A 27,528-nucleotide genomic window follows, 5' to 3' on the forward strand; every position below is an offset into this window, starting at 1 on the left:
TAAACGGTGTAGCAGCTTCAGGGGTGTTTTTAGCCTCAGCCTTTGCTAAGAGACTCTTCGGCACCGCCAGGCGTAGGCTGCTTGCTGGACACCATTTCTTGCAGCAGCTCCTGCTTCCCTGAGGGAACCTTGAAGAGGAGGAAATACACCCCTTGCGGAAGATGCCAGCTCAGATAACGCCCCTGGGGTGCTATGAGGCAGCAAGGGACCCAGGAGAGGAGGATGAGGAGACCAACTGCTTCTTTGCTGAAGGTAATATCTGAGATTTCCTTTTTCTTAATGCCATATCTCCTGTGGTGTGAATTGCTGGTATTTTCGGCCAAGCCTGGAGAGCGTGGCCAAGAGCCAGTGCCACACACTGAGGGTTATGCGAAGCATCCTGTGGGAACCTAAGGAGCTCTGGGCAGGGCAATAGATGCCGAGGATGGAAAAGGGAAGGGCGGTGAGGTGGATGTCCCCATGGCCCAAACAGGAGCCCAGACTCACTACAAGTTCCCAGGGACCAGACCACACTGCCTGGATGTGGCCCAATACCATGGCTTTGAAGCATCTCTTCAAAGCATGTGTGCTCACGTTCATAGCTGTGGGCAGACAAAACCAAGAATGTGTTTGATTATCAGGAATATTTTCAAGTAAAGGGTTTGGTTCACAAAGGCAGAAGAGTTGGTGTTTGGTGCCCTTTCAGCCAGATCTCTCAGCTTCCAAGGCAAACTTCCAGTGACCCAGGCTGTGCACTCGCTCTCAGAGCACAGCCCTTGGACCTCAGGAGAAAGCCCCAAGCTGGGGAGGTGCTCCTCATGTGAGATGATCCAAAAATCTCCAGCTAAACAGTCTTAGATGCAGAAAAGACAAGAGAGATTCCCCACTTTTTCATGCCAACGGCAAAAATTCTACCGGCTTCTCAGGGGACAGTTGGCCTAAACTGCTTTGTTCTCTAACTGTGCCTTCATTCAAGAGACGGGGGGAAAAGCAAAGCTAAGGGAGGTCATGCTGGACCAGTATGGGCAATGCTACAGGTTTTCCAGTTTGTCCTAGGCAAAGAATTATACCTCTGTGCCTCAGTTTCCCCACCCATAATCTGGGAATACTAGTGAGTAGGCTTTGCTCAAGAGTGATTATTCTGCTCTACTTCAAAAGATCAGACTGCATAAATAAAATAAGAGGGGCTAAATCAAAGTCTAGGTGTCAGTTTAAAAGCACCATATATTAGAGCAGGTAAAGCAAAAAATAGAACTTAAAGACCCATAAGGTGAATTTATTTTTATATTGAGTTAAAAATGGTAGAAAATCAAACAAAGAGACTAGTAGGAGGGCCATGAAGATGGTCCAAGGGCTGGAGCACTTCCCATGTGAGGACAGGCTGAGAGAGTTGGGGTTCTTCAGCCTGGAGAAGAGAAGGCTCTGTGGAGACCTTAGAGCAGCTTCCAGTACTGAAAGGGGCTCCAGGAAAGCTGGGGAGGGGCTCTGGATCAGGGAGAGCAGGGATAGGATGAGGGGAATGGTTTTCAGCTGAAAGAGGGGAAATAGACATGAAATTTTAGGCAGAAATGTTTTGCTGTTCAGGTGGGGAGGCCCTGGCCCAGGTTGCCCAGAGCAGTGGTGGCTGCTCCATCCCTGGAGGGATTCCAGGCCAGGTTGGATGGGGCTTGGAGAAACTGGATCCAGTGGGAGGTGTCCCTGCCCATGGCAGGGGGTGGAACTGGGTGGGCTTTGTGGTCACTTCCAACCCAAACCATTCCATGATTCCCTGACAGGTGCATTGCCAGGACTGCTGGCAGTTCTGACACAGCCTTCCCACACAACCTTGGGCAATTCACTTATTTTTTCCAGCTATACTCTGTTTCCTGCCCCCCTTTTCCAAGATATTAAATATCAGCACAGTAGAACTAGATGTCTCAGAGGATCTCACGGAACCCTTATTCCCCATAACTTCAGGCAGAGAACTCAGTACCATATTTTATGACCTAAACTCAATAAGCTCTGAGACACCTTAGTGAAACCCCACCAGAATTTGAACAACCCACGCATCTGAAACAGCTCCAAACCCCAAGTGCCTAAATCTGGCCAGACATAGGCCACATTCTGCTGACACATGCAAACTTGTTTAGCTTCCTGGAAGCTGTGGTTCTGACAGGTTTTATATCAAATTAACTAGCCCTGCTCCACAAATGTACCCTCAGACAACCAATTTGGCTCCCAGGGCTAGAATGTTAACTGATTTGCCCACAGTCACACAGAAAAATTATAAAAGAGGCAGGAAAAGGCTATACACGAGGTTTTGCCTCATGCAAGGTCCTTTTTGATGTAGGTAGAGGAACAGTGAGACAGTAAATGCCACCCATGCAAAGGTGGAACCATCCAAATCACTCATGCAGAGAGGGATGGACTATTCAGAAGGTTTAGGGAAAGAAACTGCCACAACTTTAGCTTCCAGGTTGGTATTTCTCCCCCTCTTTTAAGTCAGTGGGATTACTCTTATTTACTCATCCCCTTCTCTGCACAACTGTCACATCAACGCACCTCACTGTGCACGTGCATGTAGACAGCCAAAGGAAAGGCTAAGCAGCCTCCAGCCTTCTGGTGACAACTGCGCCGAGGAAAGCATTCATCTTGCAGTCCAGGGTGGAAAAAGAAACTTGACAAAGAGCCGAGACGAGTGAGACGAGAATGCCAGGCGTATTAGAGAGCCTGTTTCAGGGCCATCCCCTCCAATCTCGTCCTCAGTGACAAACTATCCCAGTGACAGCGACCCTTGGAGGACAGCTGCCCCATTCTTTCCTCCTCCTCTTCCTCACACCAGGCAGGGACAGATGTGGCTCCGGATAAGCCTCAGATGATTGGGTTACTCTCATGGCCCCATAAGGCATGATCTGCTGGCTCTTAGTTCACATATCTGCGGCTCACAATGAGTATAATATTCTTGGGTAGTCAAAAAGAAAGATACTGGCTCTGAATGGATGCATTTATACCCTATTGGCTGCCCTCATTGCAGGCTTTTATTGCCATTCTTGTCAATCTTTTGCACTCAAGTACGTGTCCCATTCAGCTTCTTAACTTCTAGTAGTTTAGCTATAATTTCCCAACCTATGGTTCTTCAATCTTATTGGTTTAGATTTTCTAAATCTTGGAACAGTGTGGTCTGGAAAGCCCACCTAGTGAGCCTCCAGTGCAATGGCCCCAGCTCATTTAAGCCACAGAATTTAATACAAATCTTGCTTAGGTCAGGTTTTAGCATCTTCAATAAATTTCCATTTATACCTAGATAAGATTTTTAAATCCCAATCCACAGATTGTACCAGAATAGTGTACATAAATAAAGAATATTTTGTAGAATCATGGAATGGTTTGGGTTGAAAGGGACCGCAAAGCCCATCCAGTCCCACCCCCTGCCATGGGCAGGGACACCTCCCACTGGATCAGGGGCTCCAGCTCCATCCAACCTGGCCTGGAACCCCTCTAGGGATGGGGCAGCCACCATTGCTCTGGGCACCCTGGGCCACGGCCTCCCCACCCTCATAGTGAAGAATTTCCTCCTAATGTCCAGTCTAAATCTGCCCCTCTCCAATTTAAAGCCATTCCCACTTGTCCCATCACTACAGGCCTTTGTAAAAAGTCCTTCCCCAGCTTTCTTTTATACTTTCTTTTCTACTGAAACACACAGGGCAAATGAATCCCCTTCCCTGCCTTGTAACAGCCACAAACTGTTCAGTCCTTCAAGTCTGGCTGTAGTTGAAAACATAGGTTACTGACCTGTTACAGACCCTCACTAGGGTCTGCCTTCAGAGAGCCTTTGTGTTTCCTTCAAAGCCTGGGGTTATTCCCACCTTGATTAGGGCTTTTTAGCATCTGAGATCATTCCTTAGTCTTTTGGCTCTTTTGGAAGTGAAGATATGGGATAAAAGCTTATTTTCTTTTCCTGGACTCTATACTTGTGGGACTAGTTGTGTATCTTCTCTCCCCTTTACCATCCTCAGAGATGCTTCCACTTAGAAACAGATCATCTTTGTGAATTTCATACATAAATAAGTTGATTCCAACCAGCTGTTTCCCAGCCATGGCCAGAACTGCTTTTGAGAACATCCAGTGTTCCTGAGCGTGCCTGCTCCAGCAAGGACAAGAGTGCGCAATTGTTCAGCATAGGAGTGGACACCAGGGTACCCTGTGTTTCACTTCCACTGGTCATTTGTATCATCAAACACAGAAATATGTCTGTACGTCCTGACCTCTGAGTCCCCATCCCTGGAGGTGTTTGAAAGGCGGGTAGATGAGGTGCTTGGGGACATGATTTAGTAGTAGACAGGTACGGTTGGAGTTGATGATCTCTAAGGTCTTTTCCAACCTAATGATTCTATGATTCTATGACAGACTCTTCTCAAAGGTGCACCAGGACATGACACAAGTTGGAACACAGGAAATTCCTATTAAACATGAGCAAAGAGGTCTTTCTCTGTGAGGGTGGTCAAACTCTGTGGCAGAGACCACAACAGTCTGAGGTATTTCTGTCCTTGGAGACGTTTAAGCTCAGCTAGATGTGGTGCTGAGCAACCTGCCCTGAGCTGGCCAGGCTTTGAGTTAGGAGATGCACAAGAGGCCTCCAGATGTCCCTTGTGACATAAATGATTCTGTGACTCAGCACCTTAAAAGCTTGTTTCTGAACAGCAGGTCATGCTCCAGTGAGCTGCTGGCTGGTTTTGAATGTGTTGCCTTCTTGACCAGGCAAGTCTCCATGGCAGGGAGAGTGCATCTTCCTGCACTTGTAGGACTAGCTCCTCTTCTCAGCCACGTCCTCAAGGCCCTGCCTCAATGCTAATGCTAATGCTAATGCTAATGCTAATGCTAATGCTAATGCTAATGCTAATGCTAATAATAATAATAATAATAATAATAATAATAATGGACTGAAAGGAAAGAACACCATCAACTGCCTCTCACTCATGTGACTTGTTTTTTTACAGCAAGCTCTAGTTTTTCGGGATTTCATGGGTATCAAAAGAGATCCAAGACTTGTCCCAAGGTGCACTTCCATACATGTACCTCAGACTCCAGCCTTTAGCACTGTGCAATGGCACACACAGAAGTGCTTGCAAATTTTGAGCACCGGAAAATCTGAACCACCTGAAGATAGACCTCCAAGGCACCCCGAACTGAGCAAGGGCACCAGCGAAACCACAGGGGTTTGTGCTGTCACTGCTTTTCCCAGGAGGAAGCAGACCACCAGCTCTGAAACAAGTCTGAGGAACAACACTACCTCTTCAGTAGCGGACGTTGGACAGCTGTCCTGCTGCTCAGAGGTCACAATCCAAAATTCTCCTATGAAATGACATGCTTCTTTATATCCCCATATGGATTAGGCTGCTATGGAATGTAAGGAAGTGTGTGGTTTCAGGGAGACATTGCCAGTGTCCTCCGCTTCCAGGTACTGCAAGGAGTCAAACGCTTTTCTGTAACTGCATTTTTTGTGATTTGACTTTGTTGAATACAGCCAGGCAGCTCCTATTCACTCTACAGTGACCTTCGTGCCTGAGGAAAACACACTGGGATCTGCAAACCAAAAAGGACTGCAAACTCCTAAACCCATGCAAATTTTATAATGAAGATGCATTCTGCACATCTTTCTCCAGGAAAATCACTCATCTGACTATAGGCTCCACCTAACCAAAATGTTATTTATACTCTCCTGAAAGTGCCTTTCAAGGGCATTCTGAAAATCAGTGCATCCCAAATAGCCTCAATAATTGTCATCCATTCACAGCTGGTGGGAAATGCTTTGAATTGAGTGACAAGGAGAAAGAATGAAACAGCACTGGAAAGGAATGACTTGCAAGAGGCAAGACTAAACATGATCTAGAGCTCACACCAGTTACAAACTCTCCTCTTTAGTCTGAGTAATTCATAAAAAGATCATAGAATCATAGAACCATGGCATGGTTTGGGTTGGAGGGGACCACAAAGCCCATCCAGTCCCACCTCCTGCCACGGGCAGGGACACCTCCCACTGCTCCAAGCCCCATCCAACCTGGCCTTGAACACCTCCAGGGATGGGGCAGCCACCACTGCTCTGGTCAACCTGGGCAGGAGAGTCTTACCACATACACAAACACCCCTTATTCTTCTCAGCCCTGCTTATTTCTTTGCTGTAATGGCACAGTATAGCAATGAATTCAATGTATTTTTTTTGCAGACTGCAAGAGTGTGGACCAGCTGCCTTTCACTCACTGCTAGGTTTCTCCAGGATATCCTGACTATCCTGTTCCCTGGAGCTGAAAAGCTCAGACCCTTTCCAGTACGTTACCTTCTTCTATTATATGCCAAATAGTAACAACTTCGGGGAGTTTTCAACCAGTCTTAATTTTAATTTAGGGAAGCATTTAGGAAATCTTTTCTGTTCCCCAGTGATTTGGATGTTTGTTAGCATTATGGACTAGGTTTGGAAATGTTTTCTAATCCTCATTTCCCATGGGAAATTGTAGGAATTACGCCCCAAAATACCCTCAACAAATCTGATCTAATTAGAAGCTTAAGGATATGTCTATGCTGCAGTGATTAATGCTCACAACTTAATTTTAACTCGGCAATGAGAGGTTCTGCTACCAGGCAGACAGAGTAACCCAGCAAATTCATACCCGGGCATTCATCCAGTCTCAAGGACTGTTGTGTAGTTCAGGCTGGCCACATTCTGCTGTAGGTGATGCTGGAGCCAGCTAGCTTTACAGCTGTAGCTTATATTCCTTGGCCTCATACTCCAAAGAGGCTTTGGCATCCAGGAGTCCAAGTTTCTCTCTCATCACCACTATTAGTTCACTAAACAGTGCCATAGCCTGTGTTCTTGCCCTCAAATCAATGGGCAAAAACATTACTATTCAGATCTCTCGCTTTCTCAAATAGATGATCATCTTCAAACTCTCTACTAGGAATGGTCTTTCACCTGCCTTAATTCCCAAGCTGAGCTTGGAAACTGTTGAGGCCAGTGCTAGTTGACGCAGGTCAAAACTATGCCAGCAACTGTGCTAAATACAGCAGAAACCACCAAGTTCCTGTGTTTATAACCCAGCACAAGTTAATGTACTAATCTAGACCTTGAAACCGATGACATTTATGTTCCTCAGTCACTTTTTGCTTTGCAAAATTTCAGTCTGAATCAAACCCAAGGCTTCTGCATCTGCCCCAAGCCCTGTGGTCTCCTAGGTTAATTCAGGAAGGTGCTTGTCAAAGGTTATTTCACCCTGTCCTTCTTCTACAGATCTAACTCTTCGGTTATGAAGACTAATTCAGAAGAGAAACAGAGTAGTGGAAAATGATTGTTTTATCTTTAATTGTAACAACTGTGCAAGATAAAAGGACACCCGGTGGAAGGAGCAAGCAGGGATGTGAATCCTGACCCCTGTTCTCCCCTTGGCTTTGCTGATCAACCCATTGCCCATGTCTCAAACTCAACACTTCCTTTCTACGTTGGGTGGGCTCTTAACCTCTAGCACATTGAAGACATTGTAGTCTGTAGAGATCCCGACTTTTTTTAGTTGCCTAAAATGATACTCCTAACTTTGGAGACATCCTAGGAATAGTCCACTGCCTTTTAGCTCTTCTTCACGTATGTTCTATGCTATACTTGGCTGTCACATGTGGTTATCTCAGACACTCTGTGGTTCCTCAGATGGTGCCAGATGCTTATGTGTTGGCAAATGAAACCAACCTTTCTGGCTGGTCAATGGAACCTGTTCTTAGTCTTGACTGACTGTAAAAATTTGGGTTTCAAATCTGGAGTTTAATCCCATTGCTCACTTACTTAGTGCAGCTGTCCCCAGCCTGCACACGCCTGTTCCACTGCAGCATTAACTCTTGCTGCACAGCATGGGCCAGGATTAAGTTACAGGCACACACTTGCAAGGACACATGAGAAGAAATAATGCAGACCAGTGCTGCAGACATGGGGCTAAGATTTAGGAAAACTTAGAGCCTGGCTAGGGGTCAAGGCCACTGTTTTAGCTGTGTTCCTCCCTCCACCCTCTGGCTGGGTGGGTATCTGCACTCAGCCCTGACTGAAGGTAAAATTATCAAACAGCTTAAGGACAGGTCTAATTCTTCCCAATTTCTATAAAGTTTGTAACTGTCTGATGGGAGAGCGCAGGAAGTGAATGTGGTAGCTGAAGGCTACCAGAGCAGTTCTTTTGGCTGCAAGGCAGAAACCTCCATGGGAAATATGGAGTTTGCGTTGCTGATGTTTTCTTTTTTAATGAATAGCCCTGGTGAAGCACAGAGAAAGTACCGTGGAATCATAGAACTGTTTGTTTGGATAAGACCTTTGAGATCAAGTCCAACCATACCTGCCCACTGCTAAACCAGATCCCTGAGCACCTCATCTACCCGGCTTTTAGACCCCTCTGGGGATTGGGACGCCACCACCTCCCTGCGCAGCCTCTGCCAGTGCTTGAGAACCCTTTTGGTGAAGAAATGTTTCCTAGCGTCCAATCTGAACCTGCCCTGGTGGACTTGAGGCCATTTCCTCTCGTCCTATCACCTGTCACTCAGAGAAGAGACCAACACCCACCTCTCTACACTCTCCTTTCAGGCAGTTGTAGACAGTGATGAGGTGTCCCCTCAGCCTCCTCATAAACAACCCCAGGTCCCTCGGCCACTCCTCACAGGACTCGTTCTCCAGGCCCTTCCCAGCTCGGTTGCCCTCCTCTGGACGCACTCCAGCGCCTCAAAGTCCTTGTAGAGAGGGGCTCATATGAAGCAAGCAGAGGAGCTCTGAGGTTATCCAGATTAATCCTCCTCCCAACACTGAGCATTGAGAGGGCAAAGAGAGAAAAAAATAAAGAGGAAAGAAACCTCCTCCTAATTAAAATGTATTTGAGAGAAAAATCTATAAAATCCCTGAAAATCCCCACGCACACAGAAAGGGGCCTATGCACAGGGCTGAGAAAATGCTGCTTTTGTCCTGTCTGGAAGCTGCCCGTGCCCCGCTGCTCACGGCAGCTGTCTCCTCCCGCGCCTCCAGGTACAGCTGGAGGGCTCCGAGCAGCCCTGACAAGTGATGCCTGACTGACAGCTGGCAGGTGACTTCTCTTCAATTGACAAAGGAAGCGTCTTTCCTCCTTTCCTCCTTCCCGCTTTGCCTTTTTATTATTATTTAAAAATCAGAGACAAAAAAAAAAAGAAAAAAAGCAAAGAGGAAAAGTCTGGAGAGAGGAAGCAGCTGGAAGAAACGGGCTGCGTGGAGGGGAATCCTCAGACACAGGCTGCTGTGGCTTAGAATGGGTGAAATGCCAATCCTCCAAGCTTCCTCATTATCCATGTCCAGGGCTCTGTGCTGTGACCAGACTCCAAAGCAAGCCCAGAATGTATGAAACATCTGGACACAGATCCAGAATTTGGGCTTTGAAGCTTATCCCTAAGCTTAAACACAGTTGACTGAAGCATTAGTAAGAAATTCAACCCAGTCCAGACAACCAGGCAGGAAATGGGGCTTCACATGGACCCTATGCATGGACCAGTTTTCAGCCAAAATGGACGTATCAGAAGTCATCTAAGATGGAGAGTGGTGAGGTCTCCTAAACTGGTGTCCTAAGTGCTGCACCATCCTTCTGTCTCTCTAATCAGTGTTTGACACTGGTGCTCCTGTCTAATCTGTCTAATTGCCCTTGTAGGTAAGGCATGGTGAAGCCAAGTGAGTTACATGGTCAGGAGCTATGCTCTGCTCTAGCTGGTCAAACGGAACCAAGCCCGTCTTCCTCTGAGGTTTGGTCCCCTTCAACCAGCTATAGCACTGTTGAAAACATCAAGCTGGGAAGATGTGTCTCCCTCTGCCTCAGCTCGACCACACCAGCCCTTCCTCCTGGACATATCTGCTACCCCTCCAACCATCTTCAGAGCTGCATCCAGGGATGAGACATCTGAAAAGGTTTGGGATAGGTTTTTGGTTTTAATAAGCATCAACGCAAGGGTGTTGGGCACTGCAAGGGCACATATGAGTGCCTGCTCCAGCATCACCACAGGCCCAAAGTGTCACATACAAGGTTTGTTGACTCTGCAACGTTCAGCAGGTCTCTAAGTCAAGGTGGATTCACAGGGCCCTAACATACAAAATTTCTTATTTATTTATGTATTTATTTTTTATACAACCCTATCAAACATGCCTCCACGCACCCCATTCTGCTGAGCATTGCCAGTCAGGGCATTTGGATTTAAAATTAAAAACGAGCAAACAAGAATAAAGAACAAAGCTAACAAATCCTTGAAAGTGTGCTGTGCCCATGTGTCTTTCATTTAATGCAAAAAGGAGCTATAAATAACCATAATCTACAAGGTAAAGCCTGGTGGACCACAGGAAACACCATGTCAGTTGTCCCATAGCCGCTTAGCCCACAACACACACATCACCTCACACATCTTTGTGCATGGTATCTACTGAATCTTCCCACCCACACCACATTGCAGTAAATGAGGAAAACCAGACAAATAACTTGCAGATGGCTTTGCTGACAAGGCCTGACCTGGTCTTTGAGACAGGCAGTGAACTTAGACATCAAACTCATCAAATTATTTCCTGAACAAGTGTATATCAATATAAGTTCATTATGTTCATTATCCATGATGCCTCATATGTTGCAGGGTGGATGGGGAGGACGATGCGAACTGTACAGAACAAGGACGAGCATCAGTGTGTCCCAGCCAGCCTGGACCTCTGCTACAGAGCAGCGATGCTCTGTGGAGTGAACCATAGGATCATTAAGGGTGGAAAAGTCCTCTAAGCTCATCAAGTCCAACCATCAGCCAAACACCACTGTGCCTACTAAACTAAGTCCAAGATGCACATCTATGTGGTTTTTTTTTAACCACTCCAGGATGGGGACTCCACCACTGCCCTGGGCAGCCTCTGCCGGTGCTTCACCACTCTTAAAGTGCCACATGCTCCCAGTCCCTGCATTTTCCTCATGGGGATGCATTGGGGCACAACTTCATTTCCATCAGGTCTCCATGGCCAATAGCCTTCGGAAGATCCAGACACATGGGGGTGAGAGCGCACAAGGGGACAGCCTGGCCAGGATCACCTGTGTGCAACAGGCAGAACAAAGCACACGGCCCATCACACGCCGTGGGGGGGGCTGAGAGCCACAAACTGGCATCGCTGAATCTCAAATGTCTAGTAAATTCAGGTCAAAAGACCAAGCGTTCCAATACACTCAGGCCTCCTTCTCATACCAGATACACAATCCATCATGAACAAGGACTGTGTCACCACTGACAGCTCGTGGACCTTAACCACTGCACAGGCAGAGTTACTGCATTTCACTCCTAAATCCCTAGAAGTTTCTTAGCACTTCAGGCAAGCTGTTCCCTGTTGGAAATAGTTCTTGGAGATGAGTCAAAAAGGCATTTTTTTAACACCTCATATCTCACTGCATCTCTGCTGTACACAGCTCAGCTTTGCTCGGCCTCAGCGCTGCCCTGCAGTAACACCATATCGATGCAGGGTTTGCCTGCAGGATACAGCGCTGAGTTATGTGGTAGATACCCAGAGCGTGATACGCAGAGCTTCCCAACACAGTGGGCAAAGCAAACATTGGGATATGCAGTCCTCAACCTCTCAGGTTGCATTTTTCTTGGCAGGAAATGTTGTCTGGAAATACAGACCCATCCAAAATGAAAACCAGCCCTAACAGAAGATCCAACAGTTCCAGCACCATATGTATAAGATGTATTTCTGCTAGAGAAATAGCCGGTGCCAGGGCCCATTCCTTGCTCCCGAGACCTGCTGGATTCATGCAGTCTTGGCCACACTCAGCCACCACCAGAGCACTGCATTCAAAGCACTTCCCAGGAGGAGGCCATGTACATGCCCATCTTCCAGACAGCTGGTGGAGAGGAGGTGATGGGTCTTTCCCAGCCTCTTGCTGAGCCGGGCGCAGGGTGGCAGCGGTGGTGGTTCTCTCTCCTCAGCTCTGACCCCGCAGCAGGCACCAGTCACAGACCAAGCTGTTAATAGGAGACCCAGAGCCTGACCTACGCACCGAGGAGTGAGTGCTACAGCACCGGCAGTGGCTGCAAAGCAGGGAGGTAGCAGGGATGTAGCAGCTCACGTTCAGCCAGCACCTATTGCACCCTAAAACCCTCTTGCCGTGCAAGGAGTTGGCTTTTGGGGTTATGCAGAAGCGTGCCCTTATCTGTAACCCCTTCCCTGGTGTTTGGGTCTCCAGGAGCAGCACCAGTGTGTGGAGGAGGCAGACCCATCTTTGGGGCAGAGCTGTGTGGGATAAGGAAGGAGTCACAAGAGACTGGGGCCAACCCCTCAGCAGCAGCTCAAGCTTCAACAGGGAAAACACCAGCAGGAGATGAAACCTTAAAGGAGAGAAACAAGGGCAGGATGCTTTGTGGCTCACCATGGTCACACTGTCCCCTCCTGCCAAGGGCCTGTGGAGCCAGCAAGGGCTCTACATCATCTGACTGAGGAAAAAAAAGGTAACATGTAGAAGCTCGGTCAATCCATCTTGATTCAGAAGCACTCTGTGACAGAGGAGGTGTTTCTGAGGTCAGCCATGGGTAAGAATCCTTTGTGTTGGAATAAATGGGCAAAGGTTACCCTTCCCATACTTTTGTTCCTCCTGCATTTCAGCACTTAATGTTACCCAGAGCTTCCACCAAGAGCTTTCTTTCCACTGCCATAAATCAAAACTAATGAAAAATACCAACAACTATTAACAGGAAAGGTCTTTTTGAATACTCAAAGCTCATAATTTTGTTTTATGATGATTTGCAACATAATATCTTGCTTCAATGAAGATCAAAATTCCAGGTTTTTTCCATCTTCAACTATCATATAAAAATAAAGAAAAATGTTTTGTTTTGTTTTGCTTTCCAGTGAATGTGAAAGTCATTTTGATCCCCCTAGAAATGCTTTGGAAAGCAAGAAATGACACTGAGCATTGAACAGAATGTGGTTCGTTTTTTTCTACTGTGAAGTCCCCACAGCAAGAGAATATCTCACTCCTTTCTCTGTAGAGCTCTATAAGAAAAGAGCACCATGCTTGGTCCTGGCACAGCAGGAACAAAGGGCTCTGTGGACAGCAGTGTTCTCACATGTGTAGTACACGTGATTTGACTGTCACCATGTCTCCTCTCACTTCATCACTGTTAATGTGATTTTTTTCCACTGACTTAAGTGAAAAGACAAACTCTTCCACTGCATTTTACTAGCCAAACAATTATGAGATAACGAGGAGCAACGATGAGTAAATTCAGGAAAGAGATAATTCTTAGAAATTACAAAGTTCCTTTGTCTTTACAAACTATGAAAGTGACCCAGTTTGTCATTGCAGATACTTCAAAGGTTTGACTTTAGAAAGAGCCTTCAGCAATTCTGCATTAAGCAAACCCCTCGTTCACAACAAATGATGACGTGGTGTAAACCCACTTTGAGAATGTCCTGCAAAATATTTATGGAAGTGAAATAAAATGTGATCTTATTGGGCATTAATTGTCACAGTCGTCAGTTTTCAGGAAGCATTGCTTTCATTTCAAAAGGCCATTTTTTTAGACTAAATCAACATATATGTCTATATATTCATATTGAAAAATTTGAAAGAGAAGACAACTCTGAGACTGATGTAATCCACTTCATCACCTCAGTCTTTCAAAACCAGGCACTTACCACCCAAAAGCTTTGAGCATCCTTGTCAAGGAGGACCACTGTCAATGCTTGCTTTACAAGGGGAAGACCATCACTGTTCTTCCCTTTACCCTCATAATTCTCTCATAAAGAGAAGGACCGAGACCCACCTCTTGACCAACTACCATTTCTCTGCTCTTCCTTCAGTCCAGGTTCTGCCAGGGCATAAGACCATTTAATTCAGTTTAAAATATACTTTTCTCTCTCCTGAAGGAACAAAGGTTGCCTGTGCATGAGAAGAAAGCCTCTACCAATGCTCCCTCTGCTAAAAGGATAGAAAATAAGACAGACAAGCAATCACCCCAATGTGTGATTAATATTTCACTTTGCTTAATATAACTTTATATGGTAAAACTCTGCTTTAATCCTTTGCAAACAGACTTCAGATTGGGATGATGAGACATTTGGGTACTTTGCCCACTTGTCTCCTTCCGCTTGTCTCATACAAGTTCCTTATCAGTCATCAGCTCTTGTGCACCACAGAAATCTTGTGATATCTCGTGTCTCCTGCACTGCTCCTCTAAGAGCTAAATCTCACCTCCTGAACCAGCCTAGAGAAACCCCTTGAGCGTTCAGGGACCTGACAGCAGCAGCAACGGGTCTCTGTGGGCTGTGAGGAGAGGGGTTGTGCAAGGTGGCAGAAAGCAGCAAGAGGATTTTGTTCCTTGGATAGAAGGGTAGATACGTTTCATTTCAATATTTCAGTCTTCACAGTAACCAAAAACAAAAGGAGATGCGAAAAAAAGGGAGACTAAATTCAGCTCCTATTTTGGAAGAGCTTTTAGCAAATCCTTAAGTGATTACTTGAGGGCAACTAGAGCTTCCTTACAGTCGTGCATGCAACTCTGGTACCTTGATACAACCTTCTCTCTGCTCAGCACACTGTGGCCTACAGAGGGAGTGTGAAGAGCAAGCAGAAAACCCACCTTTAATCATCCATAGCTTTATAGAATCAGAATCATTAAGGTTGGAAAAGCCCTCTAAGATCATCCAGTCCAACACCACTGTGCCTACTAAACCATGTCACTACGTACCATGGCTACATGGTTTTTGAAGCCCTCCACCACTGCCCTGGGCAGCCTCTGCCAGGGCTTCCCCGCTCTTTTGGTAAAGGAATTTTTCAAATAGCCAATCTAAACGTGCATTTCTAGTCTCTCTCCTCACTGCTGCTAGCTCATCTGGCTTGTTCAATGCAATGGCTTCCTCTGTTCCTGAGTGAATGTATCTTATTTCAAGGTTTAGTTTATCTAGAGAGACTTAATTTCAGGCATTGCTGCTTTAAAGGGTGAAAACATTCTGAAAAGTGGGTTGGATGAAAAGATGATTGGTTTTGGACTGTTACCATGGTAATCATGTAGTCATAATTATGTGAATAATCCCTTTAGTTCTCAGGTTATCATTTCATTTTTTTGCTATTTGTGAGATAGTTATAGAAATATAAAACTGGTGTTTTAATTCTGTGCCAAGGAACAGTGTCCAAATACACAACCAAACTTGTTATTACAACTTACAAACAGAAAGTAAAATTAATACACAGATTCATCCTATGATGTTCATGAAACTGAAAATGTGTTGAGATTCTAGCTTGGTATTAGTCACTAAAATTTTTTGTATATCACTTTTTTAGTTCAATTTGTGGTCCTTACTATTTCTCTCTAAAGACTAAATCCAAAATTCTCAATTGGGTAATTGCAAAAGTACTTTGTAAAAGCAGGTATACAATTTCTCTTAAGCACATTTAACAAGGAGAATTCCATCCATATTAAAAAGTACAGCTATTCAAAACTGAAAATGATGCAAGGAATTCTCTTGAAAACCAGTTTTGAATCAGGATGCTTCTGTTTCCTTTGAGATAGCGAACAGACTCTCATAGAAATGCCTAAGACTCGGCATATTAAGGGGAGAGTGTTCGGCAACACAAGAGTCAAAATGCAAAGAAATGCCTTTAAATGTCGGGTGTTGGTATCCCTGGTTTAAAGTCACAAGTAAGCAGCGACTCCATCATGAGTTCCTGGTGTCCCATGAGAGGTCCTTGTGCGCTGTCCTGCTCAAACATTTCCACCGTAACCTACAGTCCATTACCATTTCTCAAAGCTTCTCTGGTGGAGAAATCACACATTTCTTAATTCCAGAGAAGAAACAGGGAAGCAAATAAAGACCAAAATATGTTCCTCTGTGGTCCATACGAGTCCTCTGCCTGTGTGCTGCTCCCTAAACTGTCCTAAGAAATTAGACTGGCCCATTAGCAATGAGGAGGGTTTATAAACAACATCTGTGAGAACTGTGGCCATGCAGCTCCTTAGCTGGAAGCTTTATAAGCTGCAGCTACAACAAAACTCCACTCCGGCAGAGCTACTTGAATTATGTTTTGCAAATAAATTATCTGATGAAACAAGTATATTATCTGATCAAGTATTTTGCAAGCAAACAATTTACATCCTAATTTGCTCTTATGACTGTCTGCCGTGGGCATGGTTTCGATGAACTATTGTCAGTTAAGGTTCTGTCCACATATTCTTGTGTTGATATGGTATAGATAGTTTGCTCAATGCTCACTGCCCCCATACTGGAGGTGCCAAAGTTTGGCCACAGAAATATAGAGTTACAATTGTCAAGGACCTGACTCGTATCGCGTGACGTGGGCTAGCGTCACTACGGGATCTGGTGACACGTTCATGTCATGCAGTGGGTGGGAGCATGAGACACGCATGCTCCGTGCATTTGGGGCTCTGGATGGTGTCCTTTAAGGAATCGGACTTCACAAATAACACTGATCACATAACCTCATGCTCACAAAGTTAGAGAGTACTCTTGTCTTCACAAAAGCATCCTCACTCTCACCCAGGATGTGGTGTCCTGGTCATTGATTATATCCTGGGAACCGCAGACATTTTCTTCTTTCTCTTGGTCTGGGATGATGCATGTTTTTGCAGTCCCATCTACTTTGGGCTCAAGGGGGACTGGAGAAATAAAAAAACACCTGCCCCTCATGGTTTGCTGAGCATTGATAATGGCCCTTCTCACTCCTGCATCCATTTTGGGGCTAAATTGTTGGCTGTCATTCCTTGCCTTCTCTTTGCCGCAGAAAATTAAAAGCCTGTGAACGAGCTCCAGAGAATGTATGATGGCCTCCAGCATCGATGGAGAAACTGTTATAGAAAGACTTGAGCAGAGGAAGGGCATGGATCTGTTACAGTTAGTCCACAGCAAGGCCTGGAGATGACCTGAGGGCTGGAGCACCTGCCATAAGAGGCCAGGCTGAGAGAGCCGGGGTTGTTCAGCCTGGGGAAGAGAAGGGTGTGGGAGACCTTAGAGTGACATTCCCCTCACCCCCAGAAGGATGTTGAGGCTCTGGAGCGTGTCCAGAGAAGAGCAACGAAGCTGGTGAGGGGGCTGGAGAACAAGTCTTATGAGGAGCGGCTGAGAGAGCTGGGGTTGTTTAGCCTGGAGAAGAGGAGGCTGAGGGGAGACCTTATTGCTCTCTACAACTACCTGAAAGGAGGTTGTGGAGAGGAGGGAGCTGGGCTCTTCTCCCAAGTGACAGGGGACAGGACTAGAGGGAATGGCCTGAAGCTCCGTCAGGGGAGGTTCAGGTTGGATATCAGAAAAAAATTCTTCACAGTAAGAGTCATTGGGTACTGGAACAGCTGCCCAGGGAGGGGGTCGAGTTGCCTTCCCTGGAGGTGTTCAAGGAACGGGTGGATGAAGTGCTTAGGGACATGGTTTAGGGAGTGTTAGGAACGGTTGGACTCGATGATCCAATGGGTCCTTTCCAACCTTGTGATTCTGTGATTCTGTGATTCTGTGATTCCGGTGCTGAAAGGGGCTCCAGGAAAGCTGGGGAGGGGCTCTGGATCAGGGAGTGCAGGGATAGGGTGAGGGGTAACGGTTTTAAGCTGAAAGAGAGGAGATTTTGATTAAATATTAGGAAGAAAGTTTTTCTGGGTGAGGCCCAGGCTGCCCAGGGAAGCTGTGGCTGCCCCATACTGGAGGGGTTCCAGGCCAGGTTGGATGGGGCTGGAGCCCCTGATCCAGTGGGAGGTGTCCCTGCCCATGGCAGGGGTGGAACTGGATGGGCTTTGAGGTCCCTTCCAAGCCAAACCATTCCATGATTCTAGAACTAAATGATCGTGCAGGATTGCATGTTGGTCGAAACACAGACAGGACCACAATCCCTTTTTCCAGGCCTGGCTGGGTCAGCACAGCCTCACTCCAAAAAGGGAGCTGCTAAAGCAGCAGGGATTGTCCATTTCAACAGAGAAATTCCTGGAGAGCTCTGTCTGCACTCCCCTGTTCCTTTTGCCCCCACAGCCACATCATCGGCACAGAGAGGTCTGGTTAAGAGGCATTCGAGTTAAAACAGGACAGTGAGTTTCTGTCACCCACCGGCTGCGCCCCCCCTCTGTGAGGCAGCACATCTCAGGGGAGAAGAACTTCAGCAGTGGTTATTCTTTGAAATCCCTGTCTGGGAAACTGCATTACACTGAGGTCAGAATTTGCATATGTTTGAAAAATAGATTAATTTCCTTTTCTTACCTAAAAAAAAAAAAAGAGGCACTCAAACCCCTATGAGGTAAAAAGGCTTGAAAATAGGATACCCATTGCACATTTGCTACTCTCCTCAAAACCACTCTGAGTCACTTATTCTCTAATGTTTTTAAATTCTGACACTTTCTTGCACACAAAATGTTGTGGCCGGGAGTCATTTCTCTGTGAATCACTTGAAAAATGGAGCCCGACTTCTTAAAATGAGATGAGTTGCTCTCTACCACTGCCTGAAAGGAGGTTGTGGAGAGGAGGGAGCTGGGCTCTTCTCCCAAGGGACAGGGGACAGGACAAGGGGGAATGGCCCCAAGCTCCGCCAGGGGAGGGTCAGGGTGGATATCAGAAAAAAATTCTTCACAGTAAGAGTCATCGGGCACTGGAACAGCTGCCCAGGGAGGGGGTGGAGTCGCCTTCCCTGGAGGTGTTTAAGGAACGGGTGGATGAAGTGCTGAGGGACATGGTTTAGGGAGTGTTAGGAATGGTTGGACTCGATGATCCGGTGGGTCCTTTCCAACCTGGTGAATGACCGAGATTTTCAGATCTTGCCCAGGAGTGGGCAAAGAGCCACAGTGAAACAGCAGGATTTGTGCAGTGTGCCACATCAACCCTGCACGGCAGCGCCGAGGACCAGCCCTGCGCTATAGGTACAGTGAGTGCAGCAGTGATAACAAGAGTTTTCTGAACCTAATTTGGTTTTAAAGCAGTGGGTGGTGGAGCACAAGCTGATGGCCAAGCAGCCACTGACTAAGGGCTGCTGGTTTGGCACAGAGCACCGAACTCATAGTGCTCCAAATGAGTTTCTTTCCTACAACGTTGCCCTGCACTGCTACTGAAAGAGCGAGCTCCCTTCCTGGGTGCTGTGTGGTGCCCTGCGTGGCTGAGGCCGCTTTCTTGATGCTGAGCACCTCAGGGAGGCAGATCCCAAACCTTGTGGGCATTATCACCGCACAGGGCAGCTCCAATGTAACAATGCTGCCTCATCTTCCCTCCTCTTCAGTCCCTGTCCTGATACGGTTGAAGATTTCAGGGTCAGGTTCTTTGTACTTTCTGCAAGCTTTCCCAAAGAAGTACACCTGATCACATGGGGACTCAGCTACGCGGCCAAACTGCATCGTCGTGAGGCGTTTGAGAGCATGAAGTGAGGGATTTCACCATCACATATTCTGGTACCACCCCCCCTCCACCCCCCCCGCCTTTTGCCAGGGGAGCTCACAGAACTGGACAGATAGAATTATAGAATCATAGAATTATAGAGTACTTTGGGCTGGAAGGGACCTCAAAGCCCATCCAGTCCCACCCTCTGCCATGGGCAGGGACACCTCCCACTGGATCAGGGGCTCCAAACCCCATCCAACCTGGCCTGGAACCCCTCCGTGTTTGCAGATTTTAACATCTAGAACTGATAAAACTAACAAGGAGAGTTTATCTTTTTTTTCACCAATGAATGGCACGAAGAATTAACTCTCAAATGATCTCCAGACAAGCCTGTGATGTGTTTTCCTCCCTGTTTGCCACAGATTTTCAGTTTTGGAAACTCTGAGCACTCCAGTGCAGCTCCTCTTAACTTGCTGCAGAAAAAGTCAGAGAAACGTGTAGCTGGAGGTGAAAGAGGCTGACAAACCTGCAGCTGGCAACTGGATTTGAGATAAGGATGAATACACCAAGGACTTCCCGGCAACCTTCGGAATTTACTTCATTTCAGATAAATTTTAATTACGGTGGTTCCAAAAAGCAACAATAAAGATTTTCCAGAAGATAGGATGGAGACTGCCTGGAAATCTGACACCAATTTTCTCGGTGTTGCGATTGTGCAGAGGTGCCATGTAGCAGCTCCTTGCCTCTCTGAGGGTCTGTGAGCACCAAGATGCTGAAGTGCTACACCGGCAATTTGTCTTGAGCTCCGAGCACGACTCTGAAAGAGGTGGATGCTTCAAATGGAGCTCCTCCCAGGCAAAACAAGGCAAAATAAAAGTGCAAAGACCTTGAACTCATGACTCGAGAGGGAAGGGGGAGAAGAATTTGTCTCTGTAGCCACTGAGGGTGGGACTCAAATATCTCACTAAGTGAAATTTCACATGGGCCTTTGGAAAGTGTCGCAGGCAGGAGCTGCTGGGCATGGGGCAGGACAGGGACCCCAAGTCCTTCTGCCCTGCTTCCTGCCAGTCTCCAGGGCCAAGGTGTGGGTGAGGCACAGGATGCAAGCAGATAGCATAGCAAATGGAGAATTTCAAAATGAGTTAATTGTTTGTATAAAGCATTCTACGAGCTTGAACATGAGCCAGTTTGCACATAAAGGGTTTCTTGTGCAGTTTATGATTGGCTGTGAAATGTAGGGCCACAGGATGTCTTCGAAGCCATGAAAATAAAGCATCGACAGAGAGATCTTTCATTGATAACAAAACTATTTGGTCATTAACATCATTGATAATCATAAAAGCAAATAATTGAGGAGACAGATTAAATCATCTGTGCTCAAGGAAGATCTTTACCACTTCTGGTTGTCTGGTTTCCGCCTAGGTCCCCTCTTGTCAGCCAGTTGTTGCATCTTTTAAACATTCCTTTACTTGCAGACAAGGACCTTGTGTTGGCCAAGAGATGTTGTCCCTTCCATTAGATGTTAAGTGCTAATTTGGCCCAGCTTTACAACAAATCCTTGGGCTCTGCAATAACACAAGCAATACTTCTGCTCACCAGGGTCCTGCTGTAAACCGATGTTGTGGTATGAACTAAAGTAGAATCAGTTCTCTGACTTCAGCTCAGTCTTGTCTAACTAACATCATTTTCTGAGAGTTAACTGCATGGGGTTCATTTAGACAGTGTTTCTGTCTAGAAGTGATGGCACTGGGATGCAGAAAGGCCAACATTTACACATCCCTACAGACACCAAGGCCATCCTTGAGCTGGCAGAAAAGGCCACACCTGCCGGGAGGGGTGGAGAGGAGAGGTGACCCCAACCCGACCAACAGAGGATTCCATCCCAGATACGTCACATCCAGGATAAAACTGAAATATCATGAAAGTCTCGTTCTCCTTTGTGATGGCTGTTTTTCAGTGGGGACCTTGTCTGTGTGTTTGCTTCTGATCTGAAATCCGTGTGTTCCTGAATCCAGTTCCTGAGCCCAGCTCCCTCCTGACCTTGGACCCTTTCCCTCGTGTCTGCTCTGCAGCATCTGTGGGGATGTACAGTCATTGAGGGTGGGGGTGCGATCTCATATGTTTGTACATATTTTATTGATATATATATTGTTGTTGTTATTTCATTAAAGCCATACTTTTAGTTTCCAACCTGCAAGTCTTTTTCCTCTCATTTTCGTTTCCCTGGGTGGGAGGATTTGGGAGTGCAACTGCTCAGTTTTAGCTGCCGAAGTTGGCCGGGATGGGGCTGAATCACGACAACAAAGTAGTCATATCCTGCATCCACCTATTGGTGGTATAAATCTCCTCTCCACTTACCCACAAATTGAGGGAATTGAGTATTGAAGGACTGGTGGAAATGCTCGTCAAGCAACTTTCCATCAACTATCAGCAGCCCTGGCTAACTGGGGAGGTCCCACTTCACTGGAGGTTAGTGATGCCTAACTACAAGAAGAGCCAGAAGGAGGATACAGGGAAGGACCTTGGTGCTGGTGAAGGGCTAAGTTTGATTCTAAAAAGCTTTGGAATATTGGAATTTGAGATCTGGATAATCTATAGTTTTTCTTTTTGTTTCAGTAAGCTTTTATTAGTTCCCAGGTTTCAGATCTCCCAGTAACGGCTGTTCTTGTTGAACACAGAGCTAATTGTTTCTTCCTTAAGTTGATTTTAATAGAAAGTCACAGCACACACAGCTCTGCACTGTCACAACATTTTCTATGGCATCCACCATGCACACAGGTTATAAAAGCAATTGCTTCTTACATCCTTACACATGAAAATAAGAAAAGCACAAGATATAGTTCTCTCTGCATATAGAAATGAAATGGCTACTTCAGGGAGAACTGAGGGTCAGAATAAAACATATGCCACAGGATAAATTCTACTCTCATGGAAAAAGTAACATTCAATTTTTGTTTTGACTTCAGACCAGGGAGAATTGGAAAATAAGTATTTGGAACTTGGATACATCATGGGACCAGAAATACGAAAGTTTCATTTGTGTCATTCAGACCTGGTGGAAGCATTTCATGGGTTAAATGTTCTCGGTAGGCCCTGTCATCCTGCCTGTGACAACAGCAAACAAACGTGTCCAGGGTTCAAAATAAACTGTGGAAAGTTTTTTTTGTACCATTGCGAAGTTGCGTTCCTTTAGCCGCGTTTGAACACTCAACTATTGGCCTTTTGAGCAGTGAGGTAACCCAAACCACTGACACAGTTAGAGCAGACGAGCCTGGATTTAGGGGCAGGCTGCGTGAACCTGACCTTCCAGTACCTGGCAGGCTTTTGAAAGCTTTCTTGCTTCTAAAATTGGAAATTGAACTGACCCACTTTGAATGGATATTTCAGTAAATGGCGTTAGAGAAAACCCCTTGTGAGGGAGCCATTTCCTTTGACCTGTACATCTCTAGCTCTAAGGGGAAACTGAATTATACGTTTAACTTAACAAGCATCAGCTTCTTTAAGACAAACTGGTGTAGGTCATGGCTATCCCACAAACTGCAAACTAAATTCACACTACTTACATCCTCCTTTGGTTGGCACAAAGTGAGTAAAATTCAGGTTCACATGTAAATATTAAGTAAATGTAAAAACCAGACCTTATTTGCATAATTTTCATCTCAAAATGTCACCACAATTGGGATAAAATATATGTCAGCAGATCAACGCTGTCACACTGAGCGTTGCCTCATAGCGCACTCCTAGTGACTTGTAACCCACTGCCAGAGCAGAGACCAGAGACATTTCCCGAGACAGAAACGTTAGAGAAGGATGGACTCAGTGTTCACCGTCTCCTTTCTGAAACATAAGCCACTTTGTTGAGCATCTCCCCGCAATTCACTCTACAAGAAGCATCAACACTCTCGTGTCTGTCCATCACTCGCCTACTCTCTGAACAGCTTCTCAGGAGCCTCCTTAGAAAGACGGTGTAGCTGATTTATTATATCCCATAGTTTGTTACAACCAACATCATTACATGGGAAGCTGCAGCCTAAGAGCTTTGAGCCTACCCTCCTGTCTGTGTGCCAGCTTTTGTAGCACTCCGCTTGGAGAGTCTTTCCTCAGGAGATGTTGAGTTGCCCTAATTAGCTATGCCTTGAAGTATAATATTTCCTTGGGAGAAGAAGGCTCTGCAGGCTTGTGGTTGGGATATTTGCCTGGGAGCGGCATTAAGTTTCTAGTTCCTGGTCCAGTATCTGCTTTATCCAAAATTTTCACTTCCCTACTTGGTTTCTGTCTGACATAACCATAGAGCTCTGAGGCCTGACCAAAGGAATGGAATCATTAAGGTTGGAAAGATCCTCTAGGGTCATCCAGTCCAACCGTCAGCCCAACCCCACTGTGCCTACTGAACCCTGTCCCTCAGTGCCTCCAGGGGTGGAGATTTCACCACTGCCCTGCACAGCCTCTGCTAAAGGATATTAAAGACGTGCTTACTATCCAAAGAGGATATTGAATGATGCCTCGGAAGCACCCTGTCCTAGAGCATCCCATATATCACAGTCACCAAAATGCTTACCAGACAGAAGGCTGTTGATTTAGATCCCCGAAAGCAGATGAGTGGAATGAATGCAGACATCCCTCCTTGCAGGCAAGATCTCTCGCAGGGTCAAGCCCACAGCTTCTAATGAGCACTCAGGGCTCCAGGGCTCACCAAGACATCTGCCTAAGAAAAACAAAAATTGAGGTGGTTATTATCAGCCAGAGCAGCAGTGGTGATCCAAATTCAAAAGCAGGCACAGCTTGAAGCTGCCCCACCTCTCCAGACCTGCAGCTCCCTTATGATCCCTTATTTCTCCCTTGGACGGGAGAAAGGGCCGTAGCTGCGTGAAACAGAGTCTGCCCACTTGAATACAGGGATTTGGATAGTCCAGGTTTAAATTCTTCCATAGCGGGGTCCATCAGAGCTGCAATATATTGGTCTTACACAGATGGAGAGACAGCAGGGTGGGCTCAGGAGCCATGTGGGGTCGTTGATCATCACCCAGGGGACAAGGCTAGGCCATAAGGAGTCATGATACCTGGGGCTACACGAGGGATTTCAGCTCCCAGCATTTTCAAGAGTAGTGTGCTATGACCTACATTCCATGGAGGAGGTGCCTCAAATTCCCTCCAGTCTTCCCGCCTGCAGAAGGAGTCATTTCGCATCTCACAGCCTTCACAATGTTTCTCCCAAACCCCTCTGTTGTCTCCTTAACTTAGGACCTGCGGGATGGAGACCTCCTTTATACAAAGAATCATATGGAAAAGACAAGGGGTAATAGGGATGAGTGGATTCCGATTGGATTCCAGAAGAAAATGCTTCACTGTGAGAGCAGTTAAACATAGGAATCATCTCCCCAGGAAGGTGGTGGACTCCTCTACACTGGCCACTTTTAAGGCTGAGCTTGACAGGGTGCTGGGCCATCTCATTTATGCAATAGATCACCCAAAATGTTGGACCAGACGATCCTTGAGGTCCCTTCCAACCTGGCATTCTATGATTCTGTGATTAACCACATCCATCACACTTCCCAGAGCCCTTTCCAGAGGAACAAAGCCATGTCTCATAGCAAAGGAACCTGAAGTGAAATGAAAAGGTGGTGAGCTCAAACCGAATACTCACAGGGGTTTTGTTCCAGATGGAGAACCACTGAACTTTGGAACTCGTTATCACAAAGCATTCTGGTCAAAACTGACACATCACACCTGAGGTGTAGACAACAATAAAAATAGCCTGACCCAGACTAGGAAATTTGAGAGAAAAACAGGAGCTTGAGAAGGAACCTGGACATCAAGACAAGTGACAGGTCATGACAAGTACGGAGAGGATGGGATCCAGCTGTTCAACATCCACCCAGTTAAGGACGAAAAGGCACCAGACCAGTCTAAGAGAAAACACATCCAATCTCGCAGTGACAGTGACATTAGTGTATGTGATTACTGCATCCCAAGTCAGGACCGTGAAGTCCATCAGCTTATGTTTGACCAGATGTCAACTCTGGTCACAATTTAAAATTACATCCTTTGTACTCGTTTACTGCAGTGCAAACCAAATTTTTGGTGGTTCTCTAATATCATCATTGAGTTTTGTTACTACTTGAGTGACATAGCTGAAGTAATGACATCACCTACAGATCTAAGAAAGGGTGAGTCCATATCCTGTCTTCCACTGGTGTTAATGGAATATATACACATACACTTCTTAACTTAAGTTATGGTCAGAAACCACAGCTAAGGTTGGGAAAAAAACACCTACTCCACATTAACTAGGACAGTGCAGAAACCTTTATAAAAGGTCCAGCAGCAAACGTGCCCAGACACCTTCAGATTGACAGAGCCCACCGCGAGCATCAGCTGCAGTACGAGAACCAAGGAAGATGTCTCCGATCTTTTCTGCTTCTCTGGTAAGTACTTACTTTCACTTTTTTCCCCCCAATTTGGCAGAGACATACTTGACACCTGATAGACGACTGTCAGGAATGGCAAGCTGCACCCATCTTTAAAGTGATTGCTTAAATCATTAATAATTGAAAATAACTCCAATAGGAGATTGCAGAATAATGCCACCATGGGGCAGCAGCAACGAGGTGGGACGGGTGCGTTAGTGAACAGGGCAACTGCAACGAACCCGAGCGGAGAAATACGCTGAAAATTCTACCTTACAGTGACATTTTGTTGTTGTAGCCTTTCTGCTATCTTCTGTATTATAGTATTTTTATAATTTAATTTAATTTTTTTCACCAAATTACAACTGAGTGTATACAGAATCTGTCAGCACTGTAAGAACCAGTTAATGAAAGCAAGAGGTTATATTATATATAGCAGTCTCTCCATGATTGCTCCAACCGACAATGTAGGCTTTAACCACCAGGGATGTAGGCTCAGCCGACCGGGAATGAATTTCCCAGCCCCACAGAAGAGTCGTTAGGCTGTGTTACGATACTTGTACCTGTGTTGTCCCCTAAACGCAACAACTGTCTTCAGTTCAGAACAGCGCTCTTAATGCTCCTGGCCGTGCTGTCCGCCAGAAATTCTGCCTACGGGAAGGTGATACGGCCTGAACTCAGGTTGGAGAACATCTTCAAGCAATCGTATGCTGGATGCCCAACCCCAAAAGACACAAAATTCCCCCAAACTGTGAGAGTCAACATAAGTATCAGCAACATGAACCAGGACACCAGAACGACTCTTGATGCCAGCAGCCGCTCTCTGGCCCCGTGGGATTACAGGTATGATCGCTGTCCTGTGGTACAGAAATACACTGGCTGCCCTGGTCAAGAATAACACCGAGGTCATGCCCACATCTTTGTTATCAGTGCTTCACTCTTGAGAGGTTTTGGATATACGAGGGTATCCAGAGTCCATATAATTCCTCTTTAAAACATAACCAATACAGAAAAGAACACGGAGCAAACACGTGGTCTAAGGCCAACAAACAGAAGGCAAGGTGAATTACTTTTGTAACTTAATTAATTTATTTGTATATTGGAACAATCTTTATCTTCAAAAGCATTCTTTACCTAAGAAATTATCAAAAAGACCTCGTAGAGTTAATATTGCACCAGATTCAATAGCAGTTTAACAACATCAGCGTCGGGCCCTAGGAACAGGTCATATTTTGGAGGGGAGCTGAGTGTCTGGTCCATTAGCCGGTCTTACCTGTTGAGAAGCTCAAATCACTTCTAACCTGTCTTTCAGAGGCAGTGCCTATTTGAAGCAAACCCTTTGCCAGGGCACTTGCAGTCCTGGCGTGCTTGCCTTACGCTGAAAAACCTGCAGTGCTTACCTGCTGACATTGCATTTCTTAAAAACTCGCAGTAGCAGAGTGCTGCCTCTTCGTGGGCCATCCCCCAGGAGGCACAGGTCCCTGACCTGGGAGCCCATGCTGATCCAGACTGTCACGCCTCCAGAAGTGCAGCACCATTGCCATTTCAAACACTTCCTTTCCTGTCAACTTACAGGATCGATGAGGACCACCACCGTTTCCCCCGGGTGATTGCCGATGCCAAGTGCCGCCACGCCAGGTGTTTGAATTCAAATGGGCAACTGGATCACAGCCTCAACTCCGTCCCCATCAAACAGGAGATCCTTGTCCTCCAGAGGGAGCGCAAAGGCTGCCACCAATCCTACCGGCTGGAGAAGAAAATCATCACTGTGGGCTGCACGTGTGTCACTCCCTTGATCCAACACCAGGCTTAAGG

The 27,528-nt window shown here is 46.2% G+C and overlaps 1 protein-coding gene across 1 annotated transcript; it reads left to right on the top strand.

The window, feature by feature from the left end:
- The first annotated feature begins 161 nt into the window (after positions 1-161).
- On the top strand, positions 162-27,526 carry LOC104065696 (interleukin-17A). The gene is made up of 4 exons (XM_009568205.2): positions 162-252; positions 17,852-17,976; positions 26,312-26,556; positions 27,289-27,526. Exons 1-4 carry the CDS (start codon positions 162-164, stop codon positions 27,524-27,526), a joined length of 699 nt encoding a protein of 232 aa, XP_009566500.2.
- The last annotated feature ends 2 nt before the right edge of the window (positions 27,527-27,528 follow it).

This window comes from Cuculus canorus, chromosome 3 (genome assembly GCF_017976375.1).
Source record: "Cuculus canorus isolate bCucCan1 chromosome 3, bCucCan1.pri, whole genome shotgun sequence".
Lineage (NCBI taxonomy): Eukaryota > Metazoa > Chordata > Aves > Cuculiformes > Cuculidae > Cuculus > Cuculus canorus.